Here is a 21380-nt window from a genome sequence, read left to right on the forward strand (position 1 = left end):
GGGTTATGTGGATAAGGCAGGAACAGGATACTGATTGAGGATGATCAGCCAGGATCATAATGAATGGTGGTGCTGTCTCAAAGGGCAGAATGGCCTACTCCTGCACCTATTATTTATTGTCTATTTGAATACAGAACTGGCTCAAAGGTGGAAGACAGAGGGTGGTGGTGGAGAGTTGGTTTTCAGACTGGCGGGTTGTGACCAGTGGAGTGCCACAAGGATCGGTGCTGGGTCCTCTACGTTTTGTCATTTACATAAATGATTTGGATGCGAGCATAAGAGGTACAGTTAGTAAGTTTGCAGATGACACCAAAATTGGAGGTGTAGTAGACAGCGAAGAGGGTTACCTCATATTACAACAGGATCTCGACCAGATGGGCCAATGGGCTGAGAAGTGGCAGATGGAATTTAATTCTGATAAATGCAAGGTGCTGCATTTTGGGAAAGCACATCTTAGCAGGACTTATACACTTAATGGTAAGGTCCTAGGGAGTGTTGCTGAACAAAGAGACCTTGAGTGCAGGTTCATAGCTCCTTGAAAGTGGAGTCGTAGGTAGATAGGATAGTGAAGGCGGCGTTTGGTATGCTTTCCTTTATTGGTCAGAGTATTGAGTACAGGAGTTGGGAGGTCATGTTGCGACTGTACAGGTCATTGGTTCGGCTACTGTTGCAATATTGTGTACAATTCTGGTCTCCTTCCTATCGGAAAGATGTTGTGAAACTTGAAAGGGTTCAGAAAAGATCTACAAGGATGTTGCCAGGGTTGGAGGATTTGAGCTATAGGGAGAGGCTGAACAGACTGGGGCTGTTTTCCCTGGCGCGTCGGAGGATGAGGGGTGACCTTCAAGGTTTACAAAATTATGAGGGGCGTGGATTGGATAAATAGACAAAGTCTTTTCCCTGGGGTCGGGGAGTCCAGAACGAGACGGCATAGGTTTAGGGTGAGAGAGGAAAGATATAAAAGAGATCTAAGGGGCAACTGTTTCACGCAGAGGGTGGTACGTGTATAGAATGAGCTGCTAGAGGATGTAGTGGAGGTTGGTACAATTGCAACATTTAAGAGGCAATTGGATGGCTATATGAATAGGAAGGGTTTGGAGAGATATGGGCCGGGTGCTGGCAGATGGGACTAGATTGGGTTGGGATATCTGGTTGGCATGGACGGGTTGGACCGAAAGGTCTGCTTCCATGCTGTACATCTCTATAACTCTAATACAGATTTCAGATTTCCGTTATCTGCAGTATTTTGCTGTGGTGTTTTACTAAAAAAAAAATTTCATCTCAGCAAACTGTGGCAAAACATCTTCAATTATTCACATTGGGGTGTGAGATATCTTCAAAGCTTCATTGGAATTTCTTGGATTAATGCATAATGAAACCTCCATTTTCCAGGTTTTTTTAACTGCAAATCTGTGGGCATTCTCACTTACTTGAACACTTTCTTCTTTCCTTTTGCTTTCTTTACTTTCAGGCTAGGCTGAAGGGTTGCTGGAACACTCTTCAACAAATGCTGAGTTAGTCTGATGCAGTCATTTACTTCAAGAAAATATTGGCTAAGAAGACATCAAAGACCTACAAAAAAAATTGGTGCAACATCATACATTTCCTCTGAAAGGTTACTGCTGTGGGATTTAAATCTTGTTTCAACAGAGATGGGTGGATTTTGTTTAATGTCTGCTGAATGGGATCACAAACTTTCATTCATCCTGTTAAAATTAGGCTTTTATCATTGTTATCCCATTGAGTTAAGTACTGTTCCATCATATAACTCTACCTTTACCTGAGATGTTTTCATTGTTAGGATACCACCTTGAACATTTCACAATCTCTGGTCCATTGCTTGAAGTCCCAGGCAACCTGTTTCAATGTTGAACGTTGCAATGTTTTGCTGGATTCAAACTCACTTGACGTTCTTCTTCTGCAGGCATAATTTTAACAGTCACAAACCAATAATCAGCTTTGGTCCAGAAAGTACCAATTTCTTCTTGCTGTATATAGTCATTTGTCAGAATCAGTCAATATCCCTCCAATAATCATTAAAAGCTTGCTTTGCTTCTTCCCAGCAAACTGCTTGTGAGCAAAGAAATTCAGATTCTTGCAGTTTTATGAAATTTCATAATATTTTATTATTTGCTAACCTGGAATCAAAGATAGAGATAATAGATTTTGGTTTTTCAGTTCTGTGAAAATTTTACTTTTTTTTAAAAAAGTAAAGGTCACAAAAGCATGTTAAACAGGGAATTTAAGTAAGCATTTACGAGTAGTCATGTGATTTCAGCTGAATGACCAGCAAGCCAGCTGAGGAGATAATTGCCAGTGTTTGCTGACCTGAAACGTCCACAATCAGGTTCAAAGACATGACAGAGATGCTGTTATTAGCAGACTCCAAGCAGTCATGAGTCAGAAGAGTTCCTGAGCTGCTAGTAGTCTGTGAGAAGAAATCTCCTGTGCAAGTGTCAGAAAGGATGACATCCAAGGCTGTTCAGGTCATGAGTTTAGGGAATCTATGTTCAGATAGCAGTGAGCCATGTACTCAGCCTATCTTGCTTAGGCCCTTAAAACGTGGACTGAAGGCATAGCGCTGAATGAGTGTGCAGAAATTTGCTAAAGGTAAACCTCAGCATGATGTTAAGCATGGCAATAGTTTACTTTGAGATCACACTTGTTGATATTAATAGTGAACAAGGATCATAACAATTCCACTTTATCCACACTGGATGTTTTCTTTTCTTTCTTGTGATACCTTCCAAAATATTTACAGCCTACAGTCTGCCATTGTTCTTTCTGAAGTATTTCTTCATTTTCTCCACCATGGTGTTGCTCTTGTTCAGCTTGGATTGCCTCTCAGCATAAAGTAAAGCCCCATTAGGACCCAATGAACTCTAGCTAATGATTGATAACATCAGAGCTTCTCAACATGTAAAACAGCTTTCTGGACAGAAGGTTTATTTTCTGTCAGCAGATGTGTTTTCACAGCAGGATCTCTTATTTCTAAAGACATGCTTATTGCTGATGAGATCATACTTCAATTGCCCAACTTCATATGATACAGCTAGATTTCTTGGTATAATTACATATTGATCAATATTTTTACAATCTTAAAAACACACTTTATAAGAAACACTGGTTGTTGAGAAAAATGAGGGGAGACTCTCAAAAACCTATAAAATTCTAACAGGAGTAGACAGAGCAAATACAAGGATGATGCTCCCGATGATCAGGAACAGTCTAAGGTCAAGGGCTAGGTTATTTAGCATTTAAGATGAAAATAAACTTTTTCCACCCAGAGTGTCAAGCCTGAGGAACTGTCTGCCACAGAAAGCAGTTGAGGCCAAAAAATTGAAAGTTTAAGTATAGATATAGTTAGGTATAGTTCTTAAAGCTAAAGGGACCAAAGGGAATAGAGTGCAAGCAGGAACAGAGTATTGAGTTGAAAAGTCATCCATGATCGTACTGAATAGCAGAGAAGGTTCAAAAGGCTGAATTGTCTGCATTTGCTCGTATTTGCTATGTTTGTTCAAAATGGGTCTTCAAGGTCTTCAATATTTCTCGTCTGGTTTTTCTACACTTTACTGAAGTCGAGCATGTAGAAAACTTGAAACTGGTTTCTCCTGAAGTCTTAGCAAAATAATGCTATTCTTGTTAGTTTAGATTTTTTTATTTAACTGTGACATTCAAATAATTTTGCCATTGAGACTAAGAAATTCTAATTCTGTAATTCTATCTCACATCATTTTTAATTTTTACAGGAGCAGGGACTGAAAAATTCAAAGCTACCTTAATTTACCCAATAGGATAGAGTTGCAGACTGCAATTCTAAGAATACCTCAGTGTCCATATATATGTAGGAGACAGATATAAAATATAGTCATTGACTATATAGCAATGTTATAATGGGTTTGAAATATGCAATTATTAAATATTAATTCCTGAAAGAAATTCTGAAGAGTGGCAGCAATTTGGGATCTTTAGAAGTGGTAAGGCCAATTTTACATTTCAGGCTTTAGAGAACATTGTTTATACCTACTACCAAACCATGACATAAAGCAAGCAAATCAAATTTGCAAAATCATATTCATTAAAGTGGAGAACATTTTACATAGCTGAAGTTTGAGAATGAAAAAAACTTAGTTTGGAAGCAACAACAAACGTGGATATGGCTACTTACGAGGGAATGAGAGAAGAATTGGCTAGAATGGACTGGAGAAAGCATTTAGCAGAAAAGATAGTTGAGGAACAATGACAGACCTTAAGTAAATAGTACATGACTCACAGCAAAGAGGAAGAAGGATTTTAGGAAGGGAATACCCACCATGGTTAACCAGGAACATTATGGATAATATCAAATTGAAAGCAAAAGAATCATATAATGTGACAAGGATTAAAGATAATTCAGAGAACTGGGCAGTTTTAAAAGTCAACAAAAGATGAAAAGAAAGGGAGAAAACAAACTATGAGCGCTAATTAACAAATATCATAAAATCAAATAGTGAGAGTTTCTTTAAATATATAGAAAGGAAGAGAAAAGCAACATCTTACAGAATGAGGTTGGGAAATAATAATCAGAACCCAGGAAATGGCAAAAGAGTTGAATGAATATTTTACAGAGTCTTTAAGGTAGATAGCATAAACAGCATTTCAAAATTACTTACTCATCATCAAGGAGCTAAAGAGAGAAAGGAAATAAACACAATAATTATCACTGGCAGAAAAGTACTGTAGAATCTAACAGGACTAAATCTGTAAAATTGCCAATGTACCACCTTCATTCAAAAAGAGTGGGGGGGGAGCAATGAAAAGGTAACTATAGGCCATTTAGCTTAACAGCTATCATCGGGAAAATGTTAATCTATTATAAAGGGTGCAAGAACAGAGCATTTAGAAATATACAATAGAAACAAGTAGAGTCAACATGGCTTCATGAAGGGAAAATTACACCTGACAAACTTGTTATAGTTATTTGAACAGGTAACAAGCAGGGCAGCTAAAGTGGAACCAATGACTATATTAGATTTGGATTTCAAAACGTATTTGATAAGGTACAACACACAAGGCTTCCAAAAAGCCCACATCATTGGGGTAGTATATTAGCATGGATAGTGGAGTGACTAACTAATAGAAGAGAATTGGGATAAAAAGGTATCTTCAGGATTAAATCTGTTACAAGAGTAATGCCACAGGAGTCAGTGCTGCAGCCACAATTTTCACTATGCATATATTACTGACGTGGATGATGAAAGTGAATATACTATCACTAAATTTGTGGATGACAAAAATAGATGGGAAGCAAATCAGTGAAAACGACACAAGAAGTCTGCAGAGGGAAATAAGATAGGTTGAGTGAATGAAGAAAACAAAATAAAATGTGGTAAAATGAGGATATGCACTTTGGCAAGCTGAATATTATTTAAATGGAGAAAGACAGCAGAAAGCTGCAGATAGAGGGAATTGGGAGTCTTATGACTCACAAAAAGCAAGCATCCAAGTTCAGTGGGCTATGGGAAGGGCAATGGAATATTGGACTTTATTTCAAGGAGAATGGAGCATAAAAACTTGTGGACCTCTTGCTAAAACAAGATATAAAGTACTAGTCCGACCAAAGCTGGAATAGAGTTAACAGATTTAGTCCCCTTATGTGAGGAAACACATACTTGTATTCAAGGCATTCCAGATAAGGTTCGCAAGTTTGATCTTGGATACGGACAATTTTTCTTATGAGAAGTTGTACAGGTTGGGCTTGTAGACAAAAGTGAGGACTGCAGATGCTGGAAACCAGAGTTTAGGTCAGAGTGGTGCTGGAAAAGCACAGCAGGTCAGGCAGCATCTGAGGGGGTTGGGCTTGTAACTCTGGAGTTTAGAAGAATGAGAAGAGACCTATGTGAAATATTTAAGGTTCTTAGGGGACTTGACAAGATGGATGCTGAGAGATCCCTTGTAGGACAGACTCGAGTCAGAAGGTAAAATCTCAGGATAAGAGGTTGCCTACAGGAGAGGCAATGGCCAATGGTGTTATTGTTAGACTATTAATCCAGAAACCCAGGTCATGTTTTGGAGACCTGGATTTGAATCCTGTATTGGCAGATGTACCAATGATTATTAAAGCATCGTCGACTGTTAGAAAAACCCATCTGGATTAGGGAAGGAAATCTGCCATTCTCACCTGGTCTGGCTACATGTGACTCCAGAACCACAGCATTATGGCTCACTCTCAATTTCCCTGGGAAATTGGCTAGCAAGCCACTCAGTTGTATTTATCGCTACAAAGTCTCAAAGAAATGAAATCAGCCGGACCACCTGGCATTGACCTAGACACCAGAAAAGACAACACCAGAAATAGCACTACCGACCCTGCAAAGTCCTCCTCACTAACATCTGGAGGCTAGAACCAAAACTAGGAGAGCTGTCTCACTGACTCGTCAACCAACAGCCTGATGGTCATACTCACAGAAGCATACTTTACAGTCAATGTCCCCGACACTACTATCACCATTCCCGGATATGTCCTATCCCACTGGCAGGACAAACTCAACAGAGATGGAGGCACTGTGGTATACAGTTGGAAGGGAGTTGTCTTGCTGGTTACTATGCATTATCCTCCCTTCGCTGATGAATCAGTACTCCAAATTGAACAACATGAAGGAAGCAATGAGGGTGACAAGGGTGCAAAATATACTCTAGGTGGGGATTTCAAATGACCACCAGAGTGGCTTGACTGCAGTACTACTAATTGAGCCAGTTGAACCTAAAGGGCATAGCTGCTAGACTGGGACCAGGGAAAATCCCATACTTGCTCTCATCCTTACCAATCTGCCAGTTGTAGATGCATCTGTCCAGGACAGAATTGGTAAAAGTCACCACTGCACAATCCTTGTGGGCATGAAGTCCTGCCTTCACATTGAGAATAGCCTATCACCATTCTAAATTGTACAGACTGAATGAATTGAGCAATTCAGGACTGGACATCCATGAGGTGCTGTGGGCCATCAACAAGAGCAGAGTTGTACTCCAGCACAAATTGCAACTTCATGACCCAGCATATTCCCCACTCAACTATTATGTCAAGCCAAGGAATCAATCAGGGTTCAATGGAGTGCGCAGGAGACATACCAGATGAAACACCAGGGTTACCTAAAAATTAGGTGTCAACCTGTTGAAGCTACCAAACAGGGCTACTCGTGTGCCAAACAGGACAAGCAGCAAGTGATAGACAAGGCTAAGCGATACCACAACTAACAGATCAGATCTTAGCTCTGCAGTCCTATCACATCCAGTCGTGAATAGTTGTGGACAATTAAACAACTCACTAAAGGAGCAGGCTCCAAAAGTATCCCCATCCTGAGTACAACAGAAGTGCCAAGTAGATGATCCATCGTGGTCTCCAGCATTCGAGATACCAGTCTTCAGCCAATGTGAATCACTCCACATGATATCAAGAAACGGTTGGAGGCACTGGGTACTGTAAAGGCTAAGGGTCCCAACAACATTCTAGCAATAGTACTGAAGACTTGTGCTCCAGAACTTGCTGTTCTCCCAGCCAAGCTTGTCCAGTACAATTAAAACATTGGTATCTACCCAGCAATATGAAAAATTACACAGTTTTTCCCAATTACCCAAACAAAAAGCAGGAAAAGTCTAACCTGGCCGATCTCTACTCTCAATCATCAGTAAAGTGATGGAAAGTGTCAACAGGGCTATCAAGTAGCACCTGCTTGGCAATAACCTGCTCAGTGACACCCAGTTTGGGTTCCACCAGAGCCACTCAGCTCCTATCGCATTACAGCCGTGATTCAAACATGGACAAAACAGTTGAATTCCAGAGGAGAGGTAGTGCAGCCCTTGACATCAAGGCTGCATTCTACCGAGCCCAAGCAAAACTGAAATTAATGGGTATCAGAGGAAAAATGTCCACTGGTTGAAGGAAGATGGTTATGGTTGTTGAAGGTCAGATATCTCAGCTCCAGGACATCTCTGCAGAAGTTCCTCAGGGTAATGTCCAAGATCCAACTGTTCCAGCAACAGCCTTCCCTCCATTACAAGTTCAGAAGTGGATGTTCGCTGATAATTGCACAATGCCCAGAACCATTCATGACTCAGAGTCAAAGTTATAAAGTCGGACAGCATGGAAACAGACCCTTTGGTCTAACTCGTCCACGCCAACCAGAAGTCTTAAATTTATCTAGTCCCATTTGCCAGAATTTGGCATGCATCCGTCTAGACTCTTCCTATTCATATATCCATTCAGATGCCTTTTAAAATGTTGTAATTGTACCAGTCTCCACCACTTCTTCTGGCAGCTCATTCCATACACACATTGTGTGAAAGAGTTGCCCCTTAGGTCCTTTTTCTATCTTTCTCCTTTCACCCTAAACCTATGCCCTCTAGTTTAGGACTCCCCTGGGAAAAAGGCCTTGGCTATTCACCCTATCTATGCCCCTCATGATTTCAGAAACCTCTGTAAAGTCACTTCTCAGCCTCCGACGTTCCGGGAAATATTCAGCCTCTCCTAAAGTTCGACCTCTGGCAACATCCTTGTAAATCTTTGCTGAACCTATTTAAATTTCACAAAATCCTTCCTATAACAAGGAAACCAGAATTGAATGCAGTATTCCAAAAGTGGCCTAACCAATATCCTGTACAGTTGCAACATGACCCGCCAACTCCAATACTCAACATATTTACCAATAATGGCAAATATATCAAATGCCTTCTTCGTTATCCTACCTACCTGTGACTCCACTTTCAAGGAACGGTGAACTGCACTCCAAGGTCTCTTTGCTCAATAACACTCCCCAGGACGTTACCATTAAGTGTATGAGATCTGCCCTGATTTGCCTTTTCAAAATGCAGCACCTCACATTTATCTAAATTAAACTCTATCTGCCAATCCTCAGCTCACCTGCCCATCTGATCAAGGTCCCATTGTACTCAGAGGTAACCTTCTTCGCTGTCCACTATACCCACCAATTTTGGTGTTTCTTGCAAACTTACCAACCGTATCCATGTTCACATCTAAATCACTTATATAAGTGACAAAAAGCAAAAGACACAGCATAGATCCTTGCAGCGCACCATTGGTCACAGGCCTTCAGTCTGAAATGCAATCTTCCATCACCACCCTCTGTCTTCTATCTTCGAGCTAGTTCTGTAACCAAATGGCCAGTTCTTCCTATATTCCATGTAATCTAACCTCACTAACCAGTCTAACTTGTCAAATGCCTTACTGAAGTCCATAGATCACGTTCACCGCTCTGACTACATGAGTCTTCATCACTTTTTCTTGGAAAAACTCCAATTAGAGAGACATGATTTCTTATCACTAATCAGTCCTTGTCTTTCCAAATATCTCAAAACGCCTGACGTAGGCCATGTTGAAATGCAACAGGATGCAGACAATTGACTGGTCAACTTGCTGACTGGATAGCATGAGATTTTATTTTCATGTGTATTTTACAGATTGAATTACAATAAAATACAATGAAAAGCCTTCATTCATTGACATGATAATGGCACCATTTTGCTAGTTTTAAGAATAAGAGGAAAATGAAAAGATACATCTTAAAGGAGAAGTCCATCTGTGTTTGAGTTCTGAGCTGGCTCAGAACCACCACCACCACCATCTGCATCAGACCCAAATAACAACGTCACAAATTCTCAGGCACCATTTTTCACCCCAGGCTGATTCACCTCTACCACTGCCTCGCTGTCACCTGCGTCATCCCACCAACATCACTTCTCTCACCATGGCTCATCTCGATGGTGTTGTGATGTCCTCCCACCTCTGCTTCGCCGTCTACAGTGCTGGACCCATCCAACAATGAAGTCACCAATCCTCAGGCGCCATCTTTTGCCACTGAACCTACCTCAACAATATCGCCGATGTAGTGACCACTGCCTATGGGGTTGCATGCTTGTCCTGGAAAAATTTGTAAGGGTTTATTCTTTCCCCACTCTGGCCCCACTCTCACGAGTCCGCACAAGGACAACCCGCCACAGCCGGTGCCATCCGAACTCTTCACAGTGAGTAGGGGAGCAAAAAAATAAACAGGAATAAATGGAAAAGAAGAAAAAAAGAAAAACAGAAAAGCAGATGGATCAGACAGGCTCTAAACGCAGGAGCCCTACTCCACCATCATTTTACTGTGCCAAATTGTGGAGACATGGGAACTACCACCCTTTGACATTCAATGGTGTTAACATAACTGATTCCCCTGCTATCAACATTCTTGGGGTTACCATTGACCAGAAACTCAACTGAACTACTAGAAATACTTTCTCAAGGGCAGGTCAGAGGCTAAGAATACTGTGACAAGTAACTCACCTCCTGACTCCCCAAAGTCCCATCTATGAGACATAAGTCAGGAAGATGATACTTTACTTTCCAATTGGCTGGATGCTTGCAGCTCCAAACACTCAAGAAACTTAACACTATTTAGGACAAAGCATTCCTCTTGATTGACACCACATCCACAATCATTCATGCCCTGCACCAGTGCTGTTCAGTAGCAGCAGTGCGTACTATCTACAAGATGTACTGCAGAAATTCACCAAATATCTTCAGATCCAAATCCATGACCACTTTGTTCCAGAAGGACAAGAGCAGCCAATAAATGAGAACACCACCACTTGCATGTTTCCCTCCAAGCCTTTTACTACCTTGACTTGGAAACAATGCTCTTTCTTCACTGTCACTGGGTCAACATCTTGGAATTCCTTCTCTAGCAGCAAGTGAACTGCAGCTATTCAAGGATGCAACTCACCACCATCTTCTCAAAGACACCCAGGAATACGTAATAAATGCTGGCCAATCAGTGATGCTCACATTACATGAATAAAAAAAAAATTGATAGAGGAGGATGATCTTCTTCTTAGACAATAGCGAATTTGTGGAAGTCTTTAGCTGAGGGCTGTTCAGATTGTGTTGTTAAATGTTCAAGGCTGAGGTAAACATATTTCTAATCATTAAAGGGAATCAAGGTTTATGGGAAGTGAGGGTGATCGATCATTCATGATCTTATTGAATCGTGGAGTGAACCGTTGAGCCAAATCGCATACTTCTACTCTTACATCTTATAGTGTTTTATAAATTCTGAATTCAGATTCTTAAAACCCACAAAATTTCAACTGATCACTTCTGATATCATGTTCTATGTACCAGCTGATGGCTTCTTTTTCTAAACTGAAGACAACTACATTAGAGGTCATTAGATGGCACATAGCATGCAGCAGCATTTTGCAAATAACTAGGTCAAAAAGCGGGCAACAGAATTCAAAGCCATGCTCCAGCTTGATTGAAAGTGTCACTTGTACAAGAACTTTTATGAGCTACTCATGGAATTTATATACCAACTATCAATCTGCAGCAAGTTTATGTTTAGTGAAAGTTCATTTAAGATTTTCAAAACCAAACTTTTACATTTTGAAGCATTTCCCCCATTGATTCAGAGGGCAGGGTTGGGATTACTTTGCGACTTTGACAGTTCTTTTGTAATATATTTTGACTGTTTCATGGACCTCATTACATGCAATACTTAAATGAGATCATGCTCCTTATATGATAAGAATTTGAGAGTTCACATATGTAGTGGAACTCATTTTACAGGCAAATGTCCATTTAAAGAGACATTATGTGATATCAGAAGGAATATTTTAATCTGTTTTTCTTACATGTGATAAAGTTTTCAGGGGCTGTTTTAACGCTATTATTAATTAGTAAAATAGTCAAAAATAACTCCTTCCCTTGGAATGTATAACAGTAGTATTTTGCTCTTCAAGTATTACCACCAATTATTGTCTGATGAAACCTCTTTTAGCCAATTTTGGTAGTGAAGCACAGTTGAGAGAATGCACCAAATGCAAGTAGAACAAGTAACAAGGTCCTAACAGACATGTAGATTATATATTCAAATATGTGTTATTTTCATCTATACTACAGTTATCACCCACACAACGAATGAGTTCTGAATAAAACTTTAAAAAACTCTATTTTATGTAATAATCACTATCTTTGACATTACGCCTTCAGAAGCTCTCATGTGTTGTCACCACACATCGCAGTCAGTATATTATGAAATTATTGAAAGCATTAACTCAATGACTCACTCCATCTACTGGATACATATTGAATCACATTATTTAGTTTTAAACACTGCATCTCAACATAAAAACCCACTTGCAGCCCAGCCACCTGCCATTTTCAGGCTTTTACTTTGCAAATTTGGCATAATCGTGACTCTTCGATTGATTACACCTTGCCTCCTACTTTCTATTCTGCTTTCCACATTATCTCTTCTAATCTGTCTATTTCTGCAATGTTAAACATTTGGGCTGTTGTACAGCATTAACTGTTCAATGTAAATACAAGCTGTTGTGATCTATCGAATGTTGGCAATATGATTGGGCATGGGCTTTGCCTCAAATGGATTTCTTAATAGAAAAACACTGCATTTTGCACTTGATGAACATATTTTAATAAAAAGACATATTGTGAATGTACAAATGACACTGACACTCCATTCCTTTCTTATTGCAGATTTTTAAAAGGTCATCTTTGTCATAATGATATATTGTTATGTAATTAAAATAAAATTAATTCTATGTCAGTCAGTTGTTATGTCTTCCTTGAATGTAAGTTAGGATTTATTTCAGCAAACATTAAATAGGCCGGTGAAACTTGTTTAAAACTTGTTCTAAAAATGATTGTACACATTAGTTGTTCTACAATTTCTTTTGGTTATTACCTTTGATTTAGTCACACCAGTATTTAATTCATGGTTGATATTCCACCAAAGCGAAACTTCCAGTACAATTTTCAAATCCAATCTCTGCCCAAGACAGGGTCACCCATTAGCAGCAGTCCTGGAACACAAATACACCAACTGATAATAAGTATAGATTTATTAACAGTTAAATACTTTTTGAGAATATCTAATTCAATAATTAGAGAGACAAAGACATACGAAGAAAAAAACCCAGGATTTGCTCAGTCTTCCAACCTCCCCTTCTGCACTGCCTATTAACTTATGCCCACCTAAAATCTGTAGCCCATATGTGAATCTGCAGTACTTAGTCATCACCCGCATGCTCATGGGTCAACATTAATACCAGTCACAATTTAAAATTCATATTCTAATTTTTAAATTGCTTCATGGCCTCACCTCTCCCTAACACCCGACCTCCTTTAGCCCCATCCCCCAGGGGCTGTGTGTTTTCAGATCAGTTCTTTTACGTCACACAATACACTCACTTTATCATTCAGGGCCAGTTCTTCAGCCGACTCCATTCTAAACAGTGGGATTATCATAGAATCATAGAGATTTCCAGCATGGAAACAGACCCGTCGGTCCAACCTGTCCATGCCGACCAGATATCCCAACTCAATCTAGTCCCACCTGCCAGCACCCGGCCCATATCGCTCCACACCCTTCCTATTCAAATACCCATCCAAATGCTTCTTAAATGTTGCAATTATACCAGGCTCCAACACTTCCTCTGGCAGCTCATTCCATACACATACCATCTCCTGCATGAAAAAGTTGCCCCTTAGGTCTCTTTCCCCTCTCAAACTAAACCTATGCCCTCTAGTTCTGGACTCCCTGACCCCAGACTCTGTAAATCTGTGAAGTACCAATTTCTTCTATTAACAGCCATCTTAATATTTCTTTGGCAACACATTCAGTTCTCCATATTTGTTATCTCTTTCTTTGGTTTGGTGTCACGTTTCTTAAAATTATGCTTCTGTGCAAAACCTTGATGTTTTCTTACATTAATAGCATCTTACAAATGTAAGATTTTGGACAACTTCCACAACAAATGCTTTGCAACTTAAATCTCGCTTCCTTGCATAAATTAAAATCAAAAGGCTAATGCAGTGTTCACTTTTATATAATCATTAGAACTTTCTATAATCACAAGAAAAAATAAAATTAGTATGAAAAGAAGCCGTAATCAAAATCAACACCTTTCATTTGCACTTTTTCAAATACATTTATCACATCTCTGTATTTCTTCACCTGATGAAGGAGCGTCGCTCCGAAAGCTAGTGTGCTTCCAATTAAACCTGTTGGACTATAAGCTGGTGTTGTGTGATTTGTAACTTTGTACACCCCCAGTCCAACACCAGCATCTCCAAATCATAACTGTATTTCTTCAATCACATTTTCTCAATCACACTTTACCAATATAATCTTGAATGCTACGTAGTTTCTACCTCAGCCACAAATGCTGGAAGTGAAGACCATGACCACACAAATCAGGAAAAAGATATCAACCACCCCCCAAAAAAAACATTATATACATACTTTGAATCAGTAACCACTCATTCCTAACTCCAACCACTAAAACAATTGGTTACAATTTAGGAACAAAATGACTGCATCGGTACTGAAAACAACAATTGCTCTCTCTTATGGAGTAATCTAGACTGGAAACTTTAGCTTGTTTTCTCTCCATGGATGCTGCCTGACCACTGTGACCTCCAGCATTTAGAATAGAGTGGTGCTGGAAAAGCACAGCAGGTCAGGCAGCATCCAAGGAGCAGGAAAATTGATGTTTCGAGCAAAAGCCCTTCATCAGGAACAGAGCCTGTTTTAATTTCAGCCCGGCTTCTATTTATCTTGTAAGAGCTTGTAGAGGGAGGAAGAGAGAGCCCCTGCCCCAAGTCCCTCCTCCCTACCTTTTATCTTAGCCTGCTGGGCACACTTTCCTTATTCCTGAAGGGCTTATACCCGAAACGTCGATTCTCCTGCTCCTTGGATGCTGCCTGACCTGCTGCGCTTTTCCAGCAACACATTTTCAGTTCTATTTATCTTGTCCCATTTTCAGGTATATTATTTCAAACAGTTCAGTTACACGCAATTATTTTAACTAATGAAAGTTTTACTTTCTGTTTGCTTTCCGACAGACAACGACTCTAATTTATTTTTTGTCAATAACTATATTTTCCCATTCCTAAATGAAAACCTCGAACACAGATATCTGTCTGCGCCGGTGTGGCGATGCACCCCGGGAGCTGTAGTCTCCAATAGAATCAAGCCTTCGCGCCAGCCCCTTTAGACTTTCACCGGATCCCATCAAAGTCGATTGCGTGGTATTACAACTCCCACAAAACGTCACGCGCTCCAGAGCTCGACGGGTGGTCTTTGTATTGGGCCGACTGCTCCACTGAGGTCTGCATCCACCTGGGAAAGGTGTTGGCGAGGTTAGGACTGCAAATCCCAGAGTGCCGTGCGGTGGGCGGGGGTTTGTACGCGGGCTGGAGGGTGGCATTACTGGCTCGCGCAGCCTTTACAGTTTGAGTTGAACGGCTGCTGCGCGAGGCAGACGGTAGGAGCGCGAGCGGCTCTGTGCGCTTCTTTAACTGTCGCCGGCGGAGGGTGTCAGTGCGGTCAAACAGTCACACACATACCCCGACCGGGGGCTCCGGTTACACACACATACCGAGCCCGGGGGCTCCGGTCAGAGAGAGGGAGAGAGAGACACCGAGGGCTCCGGTTAGAGAGAGAGAGACCGACCCCCGGGGGCTCCGGTCAGAGAGAGAGAGGGAGAGAGAGAGAGAGGGGGGGAGAGAGAGAGAGAGAGAGAGGGGGGGAGAGAGAGAGAGAGAGAGAGAGGGGGGGAGAGAGAGAGAGAGAGAGAGGGGGGGAGAGAGAGAGAGAGGGGGGAGAGAGAGAGAGAGAGAGAGAGGGGGGGAGAGAGAGAGAGAGAGAGAGAGGGGGGGGAGAGAGAGAGAGAGAGAGAGGGGGGGAGGAGAGAGAGACACCGAGGGCTCCGGTTAGAGAGAGAGACCGACCCCCGGGGGCTCCGGTCACAGAGAGAGAGACACACCAAGCCCCGGGGGCTCCGGTCAGAGAGAGAGAGAGAGACACCGAGCCCCGGGGGCTCCGGTCAGAGAGAGAGAGAGAGACCGAGCCGCGGGGGCTCCGGTCAGAGAGAGAGAGAGAGAGAGACACCGAGCCCCGGGGGCTCCGGTCAGAGAGAGAGACACCGAGCCGCGGGGGCTCCGGTCAGAGAGAGAGAGAGACCGAGCCGCGGGGGCTCCGGTCAGAGAGAGAGAGAGACCGAGCCGCGGGGGCTCCGGTCAGAGAGAGAGAGAGAGACACCGAGCCCCGGGGGCTCCGGTCAGAGAGAGAGAGAGACCGAGCCGCGGGGGCTCCGGTCAGAGAGAGAGAGAGAGACACCGAGCCCCGGGGGCTCCGGTCAGAGAGAGAGAGAGACCGAGCCGCGGGGGCTCCGGTCAGAGAGAGAGAGAGAGACACCGAGCCCCGGGGGCTCCGGTCAGAGAGAGAGAGAGACCGAGCCCCGGGGGCTCCGGTCAGAGAGAGAGAGAGACACCGAGCCCCGGGGGCTCCGGTCAGAGAGAGAGAGAGACACCGAGCCCCGGGGGCTCCGGTCAGAGAGAGAGAGAGACACCGAGCCCCGGGGGCTCCGGTCAGAGAGAGCGAGAGACACCGAGCCCCGGGGTGGCAGCGCGGATCTCCGGGTTTTATGGAGATAATTTTAGTCAGACACTGAGTTTAGGTTCAGGAGGGCGACCAGGATCCAGAAAGACGGGAACTACCCGCGGCCCCTAGTAAGTGATAGAGAGGGGGGAGCGGGGCCAGCCCGGCTCGGGGGGAGCGGGGCCAGCCCGGCTCGGGGAGCGAGGGGGGAGCGGGGAGAGAGGGGGGGAGCGGGGCCAGCCCGGCTCGGGGTCGAGAGGGGGGGAGCGGGGCCAGCCCGGCTCGGGGTCGAGAGAGGGGGGAGCGGGGCCAGCCCGGCTCGGGGGGAGCGGGGCCAGCCCGGCTCGGGGGGAGCGGGGCCAGCCCGGCTCGGGGAGCGGGGAGAGAGGGGGGAGCGGGGAGAGAGGGGGGAGCGGGGCCAGCCCGGCTCGGGGTCGAGAGGGGGGGAGCGGGGCCAGCCCGGCTCGGGGTCGAGAGAGGGGGGAGCGGGGCCAGCCCGGCTCGGGGAGAGAGGGGGGGAGCGGGGCCAGCCCGGCTCGGGGAGCGGGGTTAAGTCAGGACAAGTGTCTGCCCAGCAGCTTTTATTTTAACTGTTGATGGATTCACTCCCCCGAGTGGTTTTCTGTTTATACAGAGGCTGCAACTGGACTGCCCTTATCCAAGCTCAGGATTTCAGTCTGCTCGGCTGCACGCTGAACTAGGAGGAGGAGATGAAGGGGGAGCATTTGGTCCGGGATCCTGCAGTTCGTTGCTGGCGTTTACCAGGCATGTGAACCCGGAACGTAACTTGGCGAGCGAGTGGGGAGGATAGCAGGCCGACACCATTTACACCTCGTATCATCCCCAAGAACCTTTGTGGCGCTGGATTAACGATGTGAGGACCACGATGTGTAGATCGTGGACAGCTGCCGTAAATTTGCAGATTAAATAACTTGGATGGATCTATGGTGAAGATAATGGTAACAAGGAGAATGACAATATTAATCGATTTTGGATCTATAGAAAAATAAGAAAATTAAACGGGCGAGCGACGATGGAATAAAAATATAATGGATGGATATTGTATTACTCAGTACTGTGCGGACAATATTTGACAAATAATGCAAATACTTGTTAGATCTGTAACTGACAAACAAAAGGATAACAAAAACGGAAGAAAATGGCTCAAATTTCGCTACAGGTGTTTAACTGCACGGAGTAGTAAGATACGCTGTGGTCTTTTCAGAAGATAACAATTCTTAGCATGATTTTTTAGCTTGAGATTCTTTTTATATTTGGCAACTGTTCACCTCTGCATATGCAGTAAAGCATTAATAACATCGCAAAGGACATCATCACTGCATACAAAAATGTCTCAGAGTTTATTACAAGGAAAGAGATTTTTCTGTCGGGAGTGGGTTTTCCATAAACTCCATTATTGTCTTCAAGAAAAGAACAGTGGTAAAATGTTTGGGATCTCCAATCCTAACGGGAATGGTGGTGTCCCTGGGAAAAACGTTGGAGGCATCGGGGGTATTTTGATCGTTGGGGGTCCCGGCAGCGGTAAGACAGCACTGTGCACAGAGTTGATTTGGCCCACTTGCCCGCAGGTAATGCAGCGGGGGTTGCATCGCCAGGCACTCGCCTTTCACTTCTGTAAAGCTCAGGATGCAGACACACTGTGTGTTAGCAACTTCATACAAAGCCTCGTCTCCCAAATTCGCAACAGCAGTTTGGTCCAGGGATATGAAGAGAAACTGCGAGAACCAGCAGTTCACAGCGTGCTGCAGGCAGGCGAATGTGACAGAAATCCTGGAGAAACCTTTAAAAGGTACGTTGTAGTCTTTTTTAAAAAAGCAGTATAAGACATAGGAGCGGAAGTAAGGCCATTCGGCCCATCGAATCCACTCTGCCATTCAATCATGGCTGGGCATTTCAACTCCACTTACCCGCATTCTCCCCGTACCTCTTAATTCCTTGTGACATCAAGAATTTATCAATTTCTGCCTTGAAGACATTTAGCGTCCCAGCCTCCACTGCACTCTGCGGCAATGAAGTCCCCAGGCTCACCACTCTCTGGCTGAAGAAATGTCTCCACATTTCTCTTCCGAATTTACCCTCTCTAATTCTAAGGCCGTGTCTACGGGTCCTAGTCTCTTCACCTAACGGAAACAATTTCCTAGCGTCCACCCTCTCCAAGCCATGTATTATCTTGTAAGTTTGTATTAGATCTCCCCTTAATCTTCTAAACTCTAATGAATACAATCCCAGGATCCTCAGCCATTCCTCATATGTTAGGCCTACCATTCCAGGGATCATCCGTGTGAATCTCCACTGGACACGCTCCAGTGCCAGTATGTCCTTCCTGAGGTGTGGGGACCAAAACTGGACACAGTACTCCAAATGGGGCCTAACCAGAGCTTTATAAAGTCTCAGTAGCACAACAGTGCTTTTATATTCCAACCCTCTTGAGATAATTGGCAACATTGCATTCGCTTTCTTAATCAACCTGCATGTTTACCTTTAGAGAATCCTCAACTAGCACTCCCAGATCCCTCTGTACTTTGGCTTTACGAATTTTCTCACCGTTTAGAAAGTAGTCCATGCTAATATTCTTTTTTCCAAAGTGCAAGACCTTGCATTTGCTCACATTGAATTCCATCAGCCATTTCCTGGACCACTCTTCCAAACTGTCTAGATCCTTCTGCAGCCTCCCAACTTCCTCAGTACTACCTGCCTGTCCACCTAACTTTGTATCATCGGCAAACTTCGCTAGAATGCCCCCAGTCCCTTCATCCAGATCATTAATATATAATGTGAACAGCTGCGGCCCCAACACTGAACCCTGCGGGACACTGCTTGTCACCGGCTGCCATTCCGAAAACAAACCTTTTATCCCAACTCTCTGCCTTCTGTCAGACAGCCAATCCTCAATCCATACCAGTAGCTCACCTCAAACACCATGGGCCCTCACCTTGCTCAGCAGCCTCCCGTGTGCCACCTTATCAAAGGCCTTTTGGAAGTCTAGGTAGACCACATCCACTGGGTTTCCCCGGTCTAACCTACTTGTCACCTCTTCAAAGAACTCCAACAGGTTTGTCAGGCACGACCTCCCCTTACTAAATCCATGTTGACTTGTTCTAATCTGACCCTGCTCTTCCAAGAATTTAGAAACCTCATCCTTTATGATGGATTCTAGAATTTTACCAAAAACCAAGGTTAGGCTAATTGGCCTATAATTTTCCATCTTCTGTCTTGATCCTTTCTTGAACAAGGGGATTACAACAGCGATCTTCCAATCATCCGGGACTTTCCCTGACTCCAGTGACTTTTGAAAGATCTCAACCAACGCCTCTGCTATTTCCTCACCCACCTCCGTCAGAACTCTAGAATGTAGCCCATTGAGGCCAGGAGATTTATCAATTTTAAGACCTTTTAGCTTTTCTAGCACTTTCTGTTTTGTAATGGCAACCATACTCAACTCAGCCCCCTGACTCCCTTTAATTGTTGGGATATTACTCATGTCTTCCACTGTGAAGACTGATGCAAAGTATCCCGTTGAATATTTTTTTTTTAAGTTATATCATTTCGTGCTTGGTATGCATGCGTGATTATTTTAACCCTAGGTAATTATTTACATACCCACAAGTTAATACATAATGGATCTGAAGAAACTAATTTCTAAATATTATGGTGATTCAAAGAGAACGATATAAAAGCAAAAAAAAATCCAAAATAGATAAGTATTTTTGGTTATTTGTTATTTTCAGTATCAAATAGGTACATACAATGATATTAGCAGGCCCTTGCTTCTGCTCCAACATGTGTAATTCAAACCTGCTTAACCACTTTTAACCAGTATCCCATAAGTGACAATTGTATGTTGACAACCAAGTACTCTCATCAATATCCACATTTATATCAAGTTTTAGGATTACTGAGGTCATGGTCAGTGCTCTATTAACCAGATTAAAATTGTTTTGTAAATTGCATTTGTGTTGCTTCTCATGATGTTGCAATTAGTGCAACATAAGTATGGTATCAGATAATACTTTTTAACGTGGCAATAGGGTTTGCCAAAATTTATATTGGAAGATTTTCCATCTAAATGTGCCATAATTTTAGCCAATAAAAAGATGAAACTGCTTCAAAAGGAGTCAAAAGCTGAAATCTAACTGACCTACAAGGCAGTGAATTTGAGTTGAATAGATAGATATAGAGTCATATGGCATACCCACATGCCCTTTAGCCCACCATGTCTATGCTAACCAATAAACACCAAACTATTCTAATCCCACTTACTTGGCCTAACCCACTATGGCCTGGCATTTTATGTACTCATCCAGATGATTCTTAAATGTTGTGAGAATTCCAGCCTTCATTCCCTTTCAGATTGTATGCTACATGTATCTACCACCCTCTGGGGGAAAAAGGTTATTCTCAGATCTCGTCTGAAACACTTGCTCCTCATCTTAAACCTATGCCCTCTGGTCTGAGGCATGTCTGCCAAGGGAAGAGCTTCTCGATCTACTGTCTATGCCTTTAATAACTTTGTAAACCTCAGTCAGACACCCCTTCAACCTCCTCTGCACCAAGGAAAACAAACCCAGCCTATACAGCCTCTCCTTATAATTAAGATTTTTCATCCTGGTGAATACCGTCTGCACCATTTCCAGTGCAATTGTGTCCTTCCGAAGGTGTGCTGATTAGAACTGCATACAATAATCCATCTGTGGTCTAACCAATATTTTATAAAATTGGTGACAAGAATTACTTTCTCCTATATTCCACATCCTGACTAATGAAGGCAAGCATCCCATATGCTGCCTTCAATCACTATGTCTGCCTGTATTGACATTTTCAGGGATCTATCAACTTGGACACCAAGGACCTTTTATTCCTCAGTACTCTGTCCAAACTTACCATTTACTGTGTATGTTCTTCCCTTCTTAGACATCCCAAAAT

The 21380-nt window shown here is 43.0% G+C and overlaps 1 protein-coding gene and 1 long non-coding RNA gene across 3 annotated transcripts in view; one reads left to right on the forward strand and one right to left on the reverse strand.

Annotated features, from left to right (window-relative positions):
• The window catches only part of LOC148139927 (uncharacterized), a 149681-nt gene extending 136824 nt beyond the window's left edge, over positions 1–12857 (reverse strand). The window contains exons 1-2 of the long non-coding RNA XR_015753238.1: positions 12738–12857; positions 1431–1572 (exon numbers count right to left, since the gene is read on the reverse strand). This is a non-coding gene — a long non-coding RNA (uncharacterized LOC148139927). The remainder of the gene's footprint in view (positions 1–1430; positions 1573–12737) is intronic.
• Positions 12858–15075: 2218 nt separating this feature from the next.
• The window catches only part of ankrd50 (ankyrin repeat domain 50), an 88263-nt gene continuing 81958 nt past the window's right edge, over positions 15076–21380 (forward strand). The window contains exons 1-2 of one of the 2 annotated variants that reach the window (XM_043674086.2): positions 15076–15196; positions 17071–18246. In XM_043674086.2, coding sequence (XP_043530021.1) covers positions 17786–18246 — 461 coding nt within the window. In that variant the 5' untranslated portion in view covers positions 15076–15196; positions 17071–17785. Of the gene's footprint in view, positions 15197–16353; positions 16568–17070; positions 18247–21380 lie in introns of those variants that run through there. The other variant, XM_043674085.2, reaches the window with a different exon arrangement.

The sequence above is a fragment of the Chiloscyllium plagiosum genome, unplaced genomic scaffold (assembly GCF_037043375.1).
Source record: "Chiloscyllium plagiosum isolate Xiang-an unplaced genomic scaffold, Cpla_swu_hap1 HiC_scaffold_36, whole genome shotgun sequence".
Lineage (NCBI taxonomy): Eukaryota > Metazoa > Chordata > Chondrichthyes > Orectolobiformes > Hemiscylliidae > Chiloscyllium > Chiloscyllium plagiosum.